General features: G+C 35.9%; 1 protein-coding gene across 1 annotated transcript in view; it reads left to right on the top strand.

Annotated features, from left to right (window-relative positions):
* FBN2 (fibrillin 2) overlaps nt 1-14,966 on the top strand; it is a 152,697-nt gene that overhangs the window by 13,504 nt on the left and 124,227 nt on the right. The window contains exons 5-6 of the mRNA XM_025177307.2: nt 3,113-3,208; nt 11,145-11,342. Coding sequence (XP_025033075.1) covers nt 3,113-3,208; nt 11,145-11,342 — 294 coding nt within the window. The remainder of the gene's footprint in view (nt 1-3,112; nt 3,209-11,144; nt 11,343-14,966) is intronic.

Raw genomic sequence — 14,966 nt, 5'->3', positions numbered from 1 at the left:
GTCTTAAAATAATGCAGTTACCCTGACATAAAACATATGAAATAAAATATATAAATGCCACCATTCAAGTATAATATAGACAGTGTAATTTTCACACTCTTTTTAGAAGCACTGTTTTTACATATGAGATACATAATCTCAAGGTTTTGTTATCATGGTTTTGTAGCCTCAAAACATATATGAACCTTGATAGAAATGTCTTTAAGCTGGTACCATTATTTTTTCAGCACTGTGGATGATTTACGTTGTTTTTTTTTCCACACTTACTCTGATCTTGTCAACACAGTCTTTTCCTTAGTTCCCTCACTTTGAGTATTATTTGTCTCCTCTAACTATCTAGATCTATGCTTTTTTTGTCTTCTTTTCCCAGACACTGTGGCACTGCAAACAAATGTCATGTCCCCTGAGATGTCTAGATCTGCAAGAGAAGGGAATGGGTTCTGCTGAATATAAATGCTTGTTTTCTTAGAGGCCAGGTCAAAAATCTTAGGGAATATAGAAAGCATAACAAATTAAGCTTTAATCATTGTATGGTAGAAATTCTTACTTCAGACAGATGTGCAAAATCAATTATTACAGAAAATTCTTTCAGAACACTTAAATTTAAAAAGCATAGGCTGTATTTGACGTATGTAATTTTTATATTCAATATTAGAAAAGTGATATATTTAACTATAATTTTCATTTTTCCCCAATAATTTTATTAAAGATTACATAAAACAAAACTAATACAAGAACCTAATATAAAAATTCATTAAAAGAAAAAAAATATTAATAAATTGTAGAGAAAAAAAAATCCCTCCAAAAAAGGTAAGAAACTTCCCCCTTCATTTCCAGCAAGTATATTCAACATTAGGGGATGTGGTGGTGCAGCAGCTTAACGATGCTGAAAGTTGCTGGCCAGAAATGGTCGACACTTCAGCGGTTCAAGCCCAGCTCCGTGCAGCAGAGTGAGCTCCTGCTTCCTCCCCAGCTCCTGTCAACCCAGCAGCTTGAAAACTTATGTGAGTAGATAAATGGGTACTCTCAGCCCAGTGGGACGAAAAATGCTGGCAGCGCCTTGCAAAGGAGATGGGAGCAGTTGCCGGTAACGCGGAAGCCACGCACGCCTGAAAAAGGCGCGAAGCAACGGAAACCCCACGTCCTGCGCTTGCCAGCTGGGCTCTGCTCTAGGAAGGAGGCACTGGCAAACCCTTGCCTTGAAAACTGCAGGGACTCGTCCAGGCAGTCGCCACAGAATCAATAACGATTGAGTGCAGATAAAAAAAAATAAAATTCAACATTAACAACTTAATGATTGAACTTTCTTAAAATACAGCGGTACCTTGGGTTACGAACACCTCTGTTAACTAACTTTTCGGGTTACGACCGGCTCCGGCTACAAAAATTTACCTCAGTTTGCGAACTCCGCCTCGGGGTACAAACAGGATACGCGGCCATTTTCCCTCCTGTGACACAGCCCGCGGCCATTTTTCCGCCCCTGACATGTGGTCCGTGGCCATTTTCCGCCCCTGACACGTGGTCCGCTGCCATTTTCCACCCCTGACATGTGGTCCATGGCCATTTTTCCGCCCCTGACACGTGGTCCGTGGCCATTTTCCGCCCCTGACACGTGGTCCGCGGCCATTTTTCTGCCCCTGACACGTGGTCGTAGGGAGGGGGACTCTCCCTCCAAGCAATAGCCGCCTCCCTATCCTCCACGCCAGAATGGATTAACGGTAATTACATTGAAGCTTATGCTTTTTAATGTTTATTGTTGTATTACTATCTATGAGCCATTCAGGGTTATGGTGCATAAGATGGTAGCTGTTCTGATCTAATGAAGAATGAATGAATGAATGAATGAATGAATGAATGAATGAATGAATGGTGCAGGTAACAATATAGTAAACACTTACTGCCACTTAGGCTAATGTGAACATGCCTCTTTCCTCTGATTGCTAGGGGCTGCCCTCTGTAGCCCTTTTGGTTTTTATTGCAGAAGAAAAGGAATGCCTGACTCCCACAGATGCATCTGGGAGCATAATGCCTCACTGACACCTACTTGTCTGGTGCTTGTCTGGTGTTATGGTCACTCCTTGTATGCATGGGTCTTTTGAAAGAGTATTAGAGCTGTGCTTTAACTGGGAAAGAGGGCTGGGTTTTGCTGGCTGTGTTGGTGGTTCTGTCCCCAGTGAATGCATTACAAATTTTACGCTGCTTCCTCAGAGAAGGACTATATATGCTGGATCTTTTCCATAGGCTACTTCTACCACAGGTTACTTCTTGCTACCACTGCTTTCATTCTCTTGCTGCGCTTGTTGAGGATGGAGTTTGATCATTCACTCCTTCCCACTTTGTTCTTCACCCTTCTCCGTACGTATAAGACATGTTGTTTGGGGAACTCAATGGCGACTAAACTTGCCATTAAAGCACCTGACTCCCCCTTCCCCCCAGGTTCATGAGAGCAATTGGTGATTGCTTTTCCCATCAGAAAGTGATGCTCAGTGTGAGTGGAGAGAAAGGCAGAGTAATCCACCAGTTGCTTTCCTTCATTTGTCCTGCCTTAAAATGGTAGGAACAGTACCATTTGCCAGACTTGTTACTGAAGCACAATAGACCTCAGCTGTTAGAACAGTGTGGTTTATGCCTGCATACTTTTATGACAAATGGAAGAGTGGAAGATAGCACTCTAATGTGGCCATGAGGAGGAACCTTCACTTAGGTGTTCCTCAAAAATCCACTTATATTTTCAATTATGTCTTGTCAGTACCTACTGCAAATGATATTTATATTGCTTGAGGGTAAGCACAAGGTATCCTAGCATGTTTTGGGACTCATTGATCAGGCTGTGTCATCTAGCAAGATCCAGGAAGCATGCCTTCTCTGTTGTGGCACCTGCCATCTGGAATGAGATCCACCCAGAGATCCAAATGGCTCTCACCCTGGTGATGTTCAAGAAGTAAAGGCTTGGCTATTCTCCCAGACTTAAAATTGTATGAATTAATTAATTAATATAAGCAAATTCTCCCAATTCAATTTATTCTAAGCCTTCTCCGTTAGAAATAATGATTAATGTCAATATCCAATTTCTTAATAGTCCTCGAATGACATAATATTTATTTAAACACAGCTGTCTGTGAACATGGATGCCAGAACGGAGGCCGCTGCATTGGACCAAATCGTTGTGCATGTGTATATGGATTCACAGGCCCTCAATGTGAAAGAGGTAAGAACTACAAAATCAGAAATAAATGTGCCTAAAATCAGAATGTTTCCAGTTAAGTGCTATAGTGCTAAATGTTACAGCACTTTGTAACATGAGATTGATATTATTCCATTTGGAATTTCATCATTTTTTTTAAAGAACGAGCAGATAGCAGATCCCTGTATCTGTTAAGCAAGATAATGTAGAGTTGTACAGTGCTTCAGAGGAAAAAGTATTTTGACTGTGTAGAGGCATTGCATTTTGCCTGGGATTATCTGTCTGTGAACATGGTTCATGGCGTGAACATTTTTCACAGCAGATTGTCTGCTGAACATGGTTCAGCATACAGCAGCCTTGGCTTCATGATCTGGTCATGTAATGCTTCTTCAGGAACCACATTGGCTATTGGCTAGCTTCTGGATGCAATTGAAGTTGCTAGTTGTCACCTTTAAAACCATACTTGGCTCAGGGCCTGGTTATCTCTGAGATTGGCTACTCCAGAGTGAATCTGCTCATTGGTAAGATATAAGAGAGCATTGGTAAGATATGAGAGAGAGGCCCTGTGGAAGATCTTATCTATAAAAGAGTTCCATCTATATGGACCTGTAGAAGCATCTTATCAATGGTGTTGTCCCTCTTATGGATCAGTTTATCCTAATGTATAAAGAACTGCCTCCCTAATTAATTTATGTAAAGAGTAATAACATGGCTCTGAGAGAAAGCATTTGGGAGATGTTGGTATATAACCATGTTGGTCAGTGCCATTATAATGCATACTGTTAAGTGTTGTGTTGATTTTAATCTTCTGTTTTCCCCCGTGTATGGCACTCTGAGCCATTGGGAATGGATCAGCATAGAAATATTAGTAAATATATAAATGAAATAGAACTCTGCATGCTTGGTTAGTTTATGGTTCATTGTATAGTGCCCCATGCAGCAATCCAAACTAAAGTATTCCTGACTTGATGACTGCTTAACTTATGCTGGAATACACCTTGTGGGGGAGCAAAACTCCTTTTTGGGTAATTGGTTCCAGTGCTAAACTGCTCTTACTACCAGAAAGTCTTTCATACTGTTCAAATAGAATCTGCTTTTCTGTAGTAAGTTAAATCTGTTATTACACATATTGTACTCTGGGATGATGAAGAAGAGGTCTTAATTCTTTGTGACATTCCTTGAATAGTATTATCATATATATCATAAACAGTCCTAGTTCCACTAATTTCTCTTAATAGAATTTGATTTCTGGGCTCCTGATGATTTCTGTCTCCCTTCTTTGAAATGGTTTCAGTTGTCTGAATCCTCCTTAATAGTATGGTGTTCAAAACTGGTGACTTGGAGTCTTACCAATGCAGAATAAAGTAGATACAAATTATAATTCTATTAATACAGCCAAAAACATCATTTGCCTTTTTTTTTTTTGCACTCTGTTGATTCATATTGAGTTTATAATCAACTACTGTTCTGAGATCTTTTTCAAAAGGACTGTTGTAAAGCCAACTACTACCTGTTCTGTACCTAGTATTTGATTTCTGTTTCTTACATGGAGAACTTTACAGTGGTCTCTGTCAAATTTCATTCTATTGTTTTCACTCTATTTCTCTTCAAAATTATTCAAATGTCTTCTACCATCTTTGTTATCCCACCCAATTTTGCGTTATCTGCAAATTTGGTAATTGACTCCCTCTCATCATCTATATCATTAATAAAAATGTTGACTATTAAGGGCCAAACACTAGACCTTGTGGTATCTTTTTTGATTATCCCTCCCCAATTGGTTTGTTTATTTATCCATATATGTATTTCACCAATTCCTTTTGATTCAGTTTGATAAGAAACAATTATGATCACTCTTTGAATATATAAGTATTTTTCCTCATAGTTGGTCCTTGTTCCTATACTCAATCTTAAAAATCCCACAGCAAACGAAATAACAAAAAAAACCCAGTTACTTCCATTCCAATCATATTACTATAAACTCTACAGAAGATTGGGAGTCTCATATCTATGCTAGCAGAACTCTCCATTGGCATGTCTTTGGGATTAAGCAAAGGAAAGTTGCTACATGCTGGCAGAAAGGGATTTTTGCTGGCAGAAGAGGATTACTTACTCCTCTCCCGAATTCCTTACAGCCAGCATATCTTTGAATTAGGTTTTCAGTCTTACTAGGTTGCAAAGAAGAATGGTATGTCAGCAATCAAGTTCAGCAATATTCTATACATTTTCCTAAAGAAAAATATAAGTTTTACATTATATGAAACAGAGAGACTAAGTGCTAATAGAGAGTAAATCAATGTTGGTAACTTAACTATATTATTATATTAATATTGATTAATATAATCAATATTATATTATTATATATATACTCAATATATACTCAATATTATATTATTACTCAATATTATATTATTGAGCGCCGAAGAATTGATGCCTTTGAACTGTGGTGCTGGAGAAGACTCTTGAGAGTCCCCTGGACTGCTAGGAGGTCAAACCAGTCAATCTTAAAGGAAATCAACCCTGATTGCTCATTGGAAGGATCGATAATGAAGCTCAAGCTCAGATACTTTGGTCACCTAATGCGAAGAGAGATCTCTTTGGAGAAGACCCTGATGCTGGGAAAGATTGAAGGCAAAAGGAGAAGAGGACGGCAGAGGATGAGATGGTTAGATAGCATCACTGAAGCAATGAGCATGAAACTGAGCAAACTCAGGGAGGCAGTGAAGGACAGGAAGGCCTGGCTCAATATGGTTCATGGGGTCACGAAGAGTCGGACACGACTTAATGACTAAACAACAACAATATTATATTATATTATATTATATTATATTATATTATATTATATTATATTATATTATAATATTACATTACATTACATTACATTACATTACATTACATTACATTATTCTTTAGTAATGTATGTTACAATGTGTACATCTAATATTGTAAATTTTATAAGATGCTCTACCTACTGCTTAGTATCTCTATTCAGAATTGTAAATTTAAAGAATTTATCATGCCAATATTTATTATGTTGTTGTTCGTTTAAATACTAAACTTATGTATTTTATAAGGTAATTGGAATTAAGTGTTTTACATAATATATACCACATGTAGCTTTCCTTCACAATAGCCTCTTAGAATCAGTAGTATGATAAAGCGTGACTGCTTGTTCAGCTATCTTGATTTCTACCAGATTAATTTCCAGGCTGAAGATAGAAGGTTGAACAGTAACTAATCACTGGAATTATTACAGTATACTTAACTGTTATGTTACAAGAAAGTAGAAGTTTTTTTGAGACTCTCCCAAGTAAATTTTCTATATAAACTTTTATATTCATTATTAAACTGTTAGCTGTGGTTAGTTCTGTTCTTGGTGTGAAAGACATACATTTTGCTTCTTTTGAATAAAATCTAGAAAAAATGGAAGGGGTTTTTTGGAAACAAAACATATGTTTCTATATCATAAATTTCATTTAAATCATGAGAACTTTAGAAAGTACAAAAGGTAATGGCATTTTTTCATATTAATTTGCCTGGGAAAGTGAACACTTCAGATGGGTGCCAGAAAGATTGTAATAGAGATGCCAGATACATCTCTTTAGGGAAGACATTCCACAAGAGGGACGTCACCCCCAAAGCTCTTTCCTTAGTTGCTTAGTTTTCAGTAACAACATTTGGACTATATCCAGATATAAGCATTCTCTTGTATTTAATTATATTGGCTGCTTATGACTCAATGTAATTCAGTCCTGGTATGTGTCTTATTGTAAAGAAGTCACCATATACACACCAATAGCAAATCATTAAAGGCTGTGCAATATCTCTTTATCACTCTGATTTGTTTTGTTCAGTTTCCCCAATCCAATGCTTGTGAGCACATACTCTGTATGTATATGTGTGTATCATTTTAAAATAAATAATAGGAATTCCTGAATTTAAAATACTACAGATATTCAGTACCCTTTATTGACTTTTCCATTCATAACATCAGTATCACAATGAAGGAAACTATGTTTCACAATAAATGTTTAAGAACTGTATGTGAACATAGTTTAATGAGTAAAATAATTATCCTTAAATGACAATGATACAGCCTGGAATTTCTAGAAAACTATTGCTTGCAATTTGCATCATTTTCTGTTCCTCAAGTACTATAATATTTTTTAATAATATTTTTGAGCTAAATAGCCCACTTCTGTACATACTCAAATAAAATGTTTCTTCTATTCATAAGGGAAAACATAAAAAAGATAGAAACAAGGGTCAGAGCAATTTATCAGATGGTAGACACATAGTAATTTGAAATTCTGGAGCTAATTTTTTTTCTGCATTCTTGGATTGTGAGTAGGGCAGGAGTGGAAGGGTCAATGTTGATGTTGAAGTCATCCCTCCCTAAAAAAAAAGTCCTCTGGAATGTCATTGGATAATTGCATTTTTATTCTTTTCCTTTCAAATTATCTGAATTTTAAAAAATGGCAAAAAGATAAAACATGAAATGGTGACAAAATGATAGCAATCTTGATGTCCTGTAAAATTATCAGAATGAACTATTGTAAATGCAATGAAAACGTCCATCTCAAAGTATTTTGGAGAAGAATTTCAACAAAAGACAGACCTTTGGATGGTACTTAGGATACCTTCCTGTCAATGGAACAAACTTAGAATCTGAGTGTGGGAGTTTCTGAAAGTAGTGATGTCAACAACCAACAGTTGTCCAATTCAAGCCAAGAATTCAAGCCCTCCACTCCCCAGTCTAAACATATTCCTTTCCCTTATTTTTTTCCTTCATAGGTCTTATTTATAATCCCCTAATCATCCTTACTTATCTTTTGTAAAGCCTTCCCACTCCTTTTGGTAAAGCTAGAGACAGCACTCAAGGTGGGGTCTGTACAATGTTGACTAGAGTGAAAGTTCCTATTATTTTGAAATTTGTATTAATGCAGCCTAAACTGAATTTCCATTTTCACAACCATGATTCTTGCTGATTCGTAGTAAGTTTGTAATCAATTCTAGTTCTGAGATCCTTTTCACAAGAAGCATTGCTAAGCCATTTTGTGACAGGTGGCAGCTTTCAAATCCTAGAACTTGCACCCTGCCAGTAAAACAATGTTATATTTGGCCAATGGCACTTTTATTTATTTATTTTTAGCATGTATTGACTTTTGGAACTCATCAGTATCATAAGGAGCCTGTTTTACATGAAAGACTCCCTATACTCTGATCAGTAGTGTAGCTATTCTTGCTTTTTGTCCTTTATAGTTTCTTTATTTTGTAGAAAGAAGACAGGTGGAAGAAGCAGTGGACACAAGGCATTCCAGCCAGAACCCTCCCCTTCCCCTTAATCAATTTTATATATGGACAACACACTTATTCCTTCAATTCAAAGATTCCAGGGATAACCCCACAGTAAATTATATGACATACAGAAGAATGCTACCAGGAGGTGCTGCATTAAATAAAGCACTGCTACCTAGTTTAAAAAGGTAGTCATTATAAGTATAGTTAGAATAAAGTCTTAACGGTTCCCACCTATAACTTGCAATGGCTGTCCTTATTCTTGTGTTAGAGGATTGAATATCTGAAGAAGGAAAGAATGCTTATAGGTATTTCATGTGACCAAGAATCCTCATTCATTCCATAAAGTTCTAACTGATTCACTCTTATTGTCTGAAAAGGGCTTTAGATTGAAATAATGTAATTATTGATCTAAGTATTTGCACTAGTGTGTTGCTGATACATGATTGAGCTCTGTGCTATTGTCTTGGTATAATTTATCGTACATTCAAGTCGGATGTTAGTAAAAATATGATTTTTTCCATAATTTTACATTTACAGAACTTCAATTTCTATTCATTTTTTAAAAATTATCTTTCAATATAATGTGAAGCTGTTTTTCAGCTGAAAAACTAAAAAGTGTAACATAATGTTAGGAAATCACATCCCACTTCTGCAGCTTACAAGGAGTCTCTATGGAGCTTCACAACATGGCAAGGTTCCAATCTTGACACTTAGCTAGTCATTCAAAGATAAATGAATATTATTCAAATGTTATAATTCTGTGAAATGAATAACCACCAAAAAGGGAAATTCAGACTGAAGAACCTAATCTGATAATGGGACCTTCAGTTTATCATAAAGCTAAACTATGGGAGGTATGATCCTGGAAAGTATATCCATGTTGGTTTGAATATATATAGACATCATCTAATGATGGGGGAGAATGTATTTTAGTTACATTATTAACAGTATTTTTCACCATGTGCAAAAGCATTAAGTATCTGTTTTTAAAATCAATAACAGGATAGAACGTTAAAATAATCTGGTTATAATTTGTAAAACAAATGTTCTCCTTCTTTAACTACACAAATAAAGATATAATCCTTTATTTGTTAAATTTCTGGTCTTGTAAATATTTAAATATCAGTATTATGGCTATACTAAATTTTTTCTCAAATGGTCAACTTTTTTCACATGAACATTTTCTCAAATATCTTATTCATATTAATCATCTTTAACCTGCTTATACATATGTATATATATTAAAGAAAATTGAAGTAATAAAAAAGCAATAGAAGAGAATATATGTAGCTCAGGGTTGAACTGTGGAGTCCTTGGGGTTCTCTGAGCTTGACTGTTTTCTTGCAGACGTTTCGTTACCTGGCTAGGTAACATCTTCAGTGCTAGAAGGGAGTGGGCTTTGCTCTCTGTTTATATATAGTAGCTTGCCCTGTCAGTGTTGGTAGGGGTGTGGTTTTCTTCCTGGTAGTTTCTTGATTAGACTGTTGTTTACTGCTTGACTGTCTGTATGAGTTGGTAGTTCCTTGATTAGGGTATTATTTAATGCTTGATTGTCTGATGTTAATCCTGGTGTTAATCTCAGTTTATCTGGGTGTTCATTACTGGTGAGGAGATATTCTGGTCTTTTGTTTTCCTTTTTATTGTCTCTTTTGAATAGTGTGTAGATGTTGTTTATCTCTATGTGCCTGTTGATGGCTGACTTGTCTGAATACCAAGCTTCCAGGAATTCCGTCGCATTTTTGGATTTAGCTTGATCTAAGATTCTGACAGTTTCCCAGTTGAAACTATGGTTAAGTCTGTCCATGTGTGGTGAGATTAAGGAGTTTTCATCATGTCTACTACTGCTGGTTGGTGTTCATGGATGCGTTCTGCTAGCCGTCTGCCCGTCTGTTCTACATAGTGGTTGTTACAGTCCTTACTCTGTATATTGTAGATGACTCCTGTTTTTTCGTCTTGGGCTACTGGCTCTTTTACTTTACTTAAGATGTTTTGAAAGACTTTAGTTGGTTTGTGTGCTACAGAGATGCCATGTGGTTGTAACAGTCTGTTGGTTGTTTCTGAGACGTTTCTGATGTATGGCAGTGTTACCCTTTTCATAGCTTGTGTTGGTTGTGCTGCAGTAGGTTGAGTGGTCAGGCACTTTTTGATAAAGTTGCATGGATATCCATTTTGTTGGAAGATGTTGTATAGGTGGTCTGTTTCTTTTTTTCTGCTGCTCTGGGTTACTGCAGTGCGTTTGTGCTCATTTGAATAATGTTCTTACACAGCTGCTCTTGTGGGAGGTTGGGTTGTGGGAGGTTGGGTTTTTTTGTTAAAAAAGCAATGTTCTGAAATTTGGCATACTGTAAGTTGTATGATGCCTCTTATGATAGCAGGGTATTTTATAGTGGAGATTTGTATTAAGTCCTTCTGTTAATTGAAAAGATAGACAAAGTACACTAAGACTAGAGTTTCTTTTAATTTTTTGGTGCTTAAAAGGAAAATATAAAAAATTCATGTCCTTGGACCTTAGAGATCACTGGTTTATTGGGACATGAGCATTAATGGGGAACAGATTATTGCATCAGATATCTGAACTAGATTGAAAGATTCCTGTGTTTAAACATATGGGATGGAAGACCACTGCCCATGCCTTAAAATGTTTCCTTTTAATTTCCAGATTATAGGACAGGCCCTTGTTTTATTCAAGTCAGCAACCAGATGTGTCAAGGCCAGCTAGCTGGTATTGTTTGCACGAAGACTCTTTGTTGTGCAACTATTGGACGTGCATGGGGCCATCCTTGTGAAATGTGCCCTGCTCAACCCCAACCATGTCGTCGTGGTTTTATCCCAAACATCCGCACTGGAGCATGTCAAGGTAAGCCAAAATAGTTTACTGACATTAGAAATTTCCCTGCTGTGAAATATCTTAGAACAAATTATTCAAGCCAGATGAGATTTGTTCCTTTGTATACTGTTTACTATAAGTTTAAAATAACAAATATTTGTTTAAGTGTCAAGTATTTATTAGGTTGCACTGATGTTATAATGAAATTAACGTGCTTGGGAAAGAATGAAATTAGATTCACATACTACAAAGAAAATATGAAGCAAAAAGAACTGTACTGTGCATTTGTTAATTAAGATAGTTTTAATTTCTGCATTATAGACTTGTGCAGTATTCTTGTATATTTATTATTAGAGATGTGCAAAATGTTTCAAATTCAAATGGTTCATTTCAGGTTTTAACTATTGTTTTGAGTTTGAAACAACTTTTTGCATTTAAAAAAGGCTGTCTCAATCATTTTGGATATGTTTCAAGCTCTAAATTTTAAGCAGTTTGAACTAGAAGCATTTTGTACACTACTACTCATAATCAGTTTTCCATGTATTATATTTCCCTTTTATATAGTTCATATGCTCTTTGATTTGAAAGTAAGTTAGGTGAGCAAATGATACTAAACTAAAGGATGATTCCTTGGTGAACATTTACTACACAATCACAGCTCCTTGATTATTATTATTTTATATATAAATAATAATTATATATAGCCTCCCAGAGTCATCCTCTGGGAGAGATGGGTGGCATATAAATTTAATAATAAATAAAAAAAATAAATATGCCTTAATGGGGCTAAAAAATATGAGACAGATATTACCACATGTCCCTCTGAGGAACATGTCTAAATATAACAGCTACTTTTTAAGGACCTCTTAATAAATGGGGACAAATGTCTACTGTGTTTATAAAGTAAACAATGCCTACTACCAATGAACAATGTTATCATTTCAGGAAAAGGATAAATCAGTAGGATCCCAGAGACAGTAAACCTGTTAAGCGCACCATTGACGCTGTTACAAGATGGCATAAAGTTTGGCAGACTTAACTAGCAGTATGTCAGACCTTATATAAAATATGGCAAACACATTATTTTGCTTTGCTTTGACAAGCTATTTTTATTTATTCTTTAAGACTGCTACTACTGTACAATTTAATATAAATGAAGCTCCTAATAAGAAAAAAACAATTATTTGTAGTTTCTGTAAGGATTCTGAATGACTGCACAGCATTCTTTCACTTTAAAATATCACCACCATCACTGCTATTAAAAATGTTACAAGGTTAATGAGTCATTGAACAAAGAGACTGTGCTCAACAAATTGGGAAGGAGAACTGGAAACATGTTTAAATCTACAAAGAAAGAAGTCAGTACAAATGGTAAAATGATTTTAAAGACTCCGTATGTATAAAAAGGGGTGACACCAAATTTTTACTGATTTCAGCAGTTTCCAGTTGGATCTGGTGATGGGGGTACAGAGGAAGAGAGCAACACAAAAACCCCTTATTTGTATAATGCAGTTTTACGCCTCAAATGCTTCAGGCAGCGAGACCCAACAGACCTAAACATTCAGACATGAGAAAGAAGTAAAAGTATTTTGAAAAGTGCACCCATTGGAAGCTAAACTTAATTAGTTTTGCCGTTTTGTTTGCAGGAAAATTATATTTTTGAGAGAAAACTCCAAGTTTGTATTCTAAAATACATTAACGGATTAAATGTTTATGTTAGTTTGTTTATTGGGAGCTGTCCTTAGAAACAGAACCATAAAATGTTCAGTACCTCTATTTTTATATTGTCTATACTGTATTTCTTTCAAATATAGGATAATTTGATTAGCCCTTTCAGCTGCCTCTAGAAGCTTTTTCTAAGTTTCTTTGGGTTGTATCTTTATGGAAATAGACATACCATGAAGGAAGAAGGGAGGGATCAGGCTTCATAACAGGGTATCATATCTATAATAATTATATGCAACCTGAATCCTAAAGAGTAATTACTCACTGACATTTATTTCTGCTTACTAAAATGTATACTTCCTTTCTCCAATAGTTTTTCAAGAATTGCATTCAGTACCTGACTTAGCTTTCATTTTTGTGTATTTTTCATGATGCACATTCTTAAATTTCATTTCCTAAAATCTATAATAGCCCATGTTGCTGAAATAATGAGGCCTTCAGTAATGCCTTCTCTTTTCAGTTATATCAATCATTTTTTATTTAATTAAGAAATACATTATTAATCATCATTATTCTAATCTTTTATCTGTCAGATTCCTAAAGCTAGTTTCTCTAGCTTTGCTAATAGTCTGATTATAGAAAATGTAAGGATTCTGTCCACCAGAGTACTTTAGGGAAAACTAAATCTAGTAATTACATGTGTTGAGCTGATATTATCATATAGGAATATATACAGGAACAGAATGCCATACTTCGCAGGTTGATCATAAAATGGATATACTGGTACTTAGGCTATAATTAGTCTGAGATCCAGTCCCTGACAAGCCATGATCAAAGGCCAAATTTTTTCTTTGTTTGGTGAAAGCTTGTATATAGCAATTGAGAATATGCCTGAAACCCTGGAAACACACTTCCAATCGTTATAGAGAATATTGAGTTAGGAAGATTAGTGAAGTGGTATAAGATACAATGGAAGGAAACATGACATTTCTAGAAGATAGCAGAAGAAGCTGAAGTCTAATTGCCCCTGTGCCAGCCCTCCCAGGCCCTCCCCCAGTCTCTTCTGACTCGCACACAGCCTGTGCTGGCCTTCCCTGGCCACCCCTCCCTTGGCACCCCACATTCTTTACTTGGGACTCCTGCCTCTTCCTGCTTAATGCCTGCACATCTTGGGGTTCCAATGGTAACCGGGACTGCCTGGGATTGTTGTTGCTAAGCAATGCAGTCATGTGACATTGTGCTTTACAACCACATCACTTAGCGATTGCAATCCCGGTCCCAATTGCCATTGTAACCAAAGGACTACCTGTACTTGTACCAATGGAAAATATTTCATTTCCTTCTATAACCATCACAAGATTAGCACTATCAAAAGTGTAACATTCAGTCCTTAAAAGGAAATAGATAAAGTAGAAAGAATAAAGTAAGAATTAAAGAAAAAAGGCCACAATTCTTCTGTATTTGGCACTGAACAATTGTTAACCTTTGAAGATAGGAAACTGTAGCACAGCTTTTGGCAACGTATGATGAACTATCTGATATTAGATAAAAGTTGTTAGTGTTGCCTAGGAGTTCAGGTAGTGGAGAGACAATAAGAATAGATTTAATAAGAGGACTATAGAAGGAGATGAGATAAAGATTCTGCTTGATCAAATCTGCAAGAGCAGATATGATTTTTCATTTATATTTTCTGGTAATATTCTTCTGTCACTGCTGTTGCGAGTACATCATTCTGATATGCCCAGATATATTTTAGAGCTAATTTATCTACATGACTATTAAGAGGTTCTCTAACTTCAGGTCATAATATAGCAAAACTATTTTTTTTAATTTCCTGATCTGTTTTCAGTAGAGCAGACTTAACATAATGCAAGTCATTGCCTTTCCTCATTTAGAAAAACAATTTTTTATTTTTATAATTTGGTCAGAGACTGAGAATCATTAACATTTCTTCAATGCAAAAATATTTTTATTTCAGGGAAAAAGGGA

The sequence above is a fragment of the Python bivittatus genome, unplaced genomic scaffold (genome assembly GCF_059951505.1).
Source record: "Python bivittatus isolate LINGU-HERP-01145 unplaced genomic scaffold, Pbiv_v1 ctg000850_np1212, whole genome shotgun sequence".
Classification (NCBI taxonomy): Eukaryota; Metazoa; Chordata; class Lepidosauria; order Squamata; family Pythonidae; genus Python; species Python bivittatus.
This window is presented reverse-complemented; position numbering and strand designations above follow the sequence as displayed.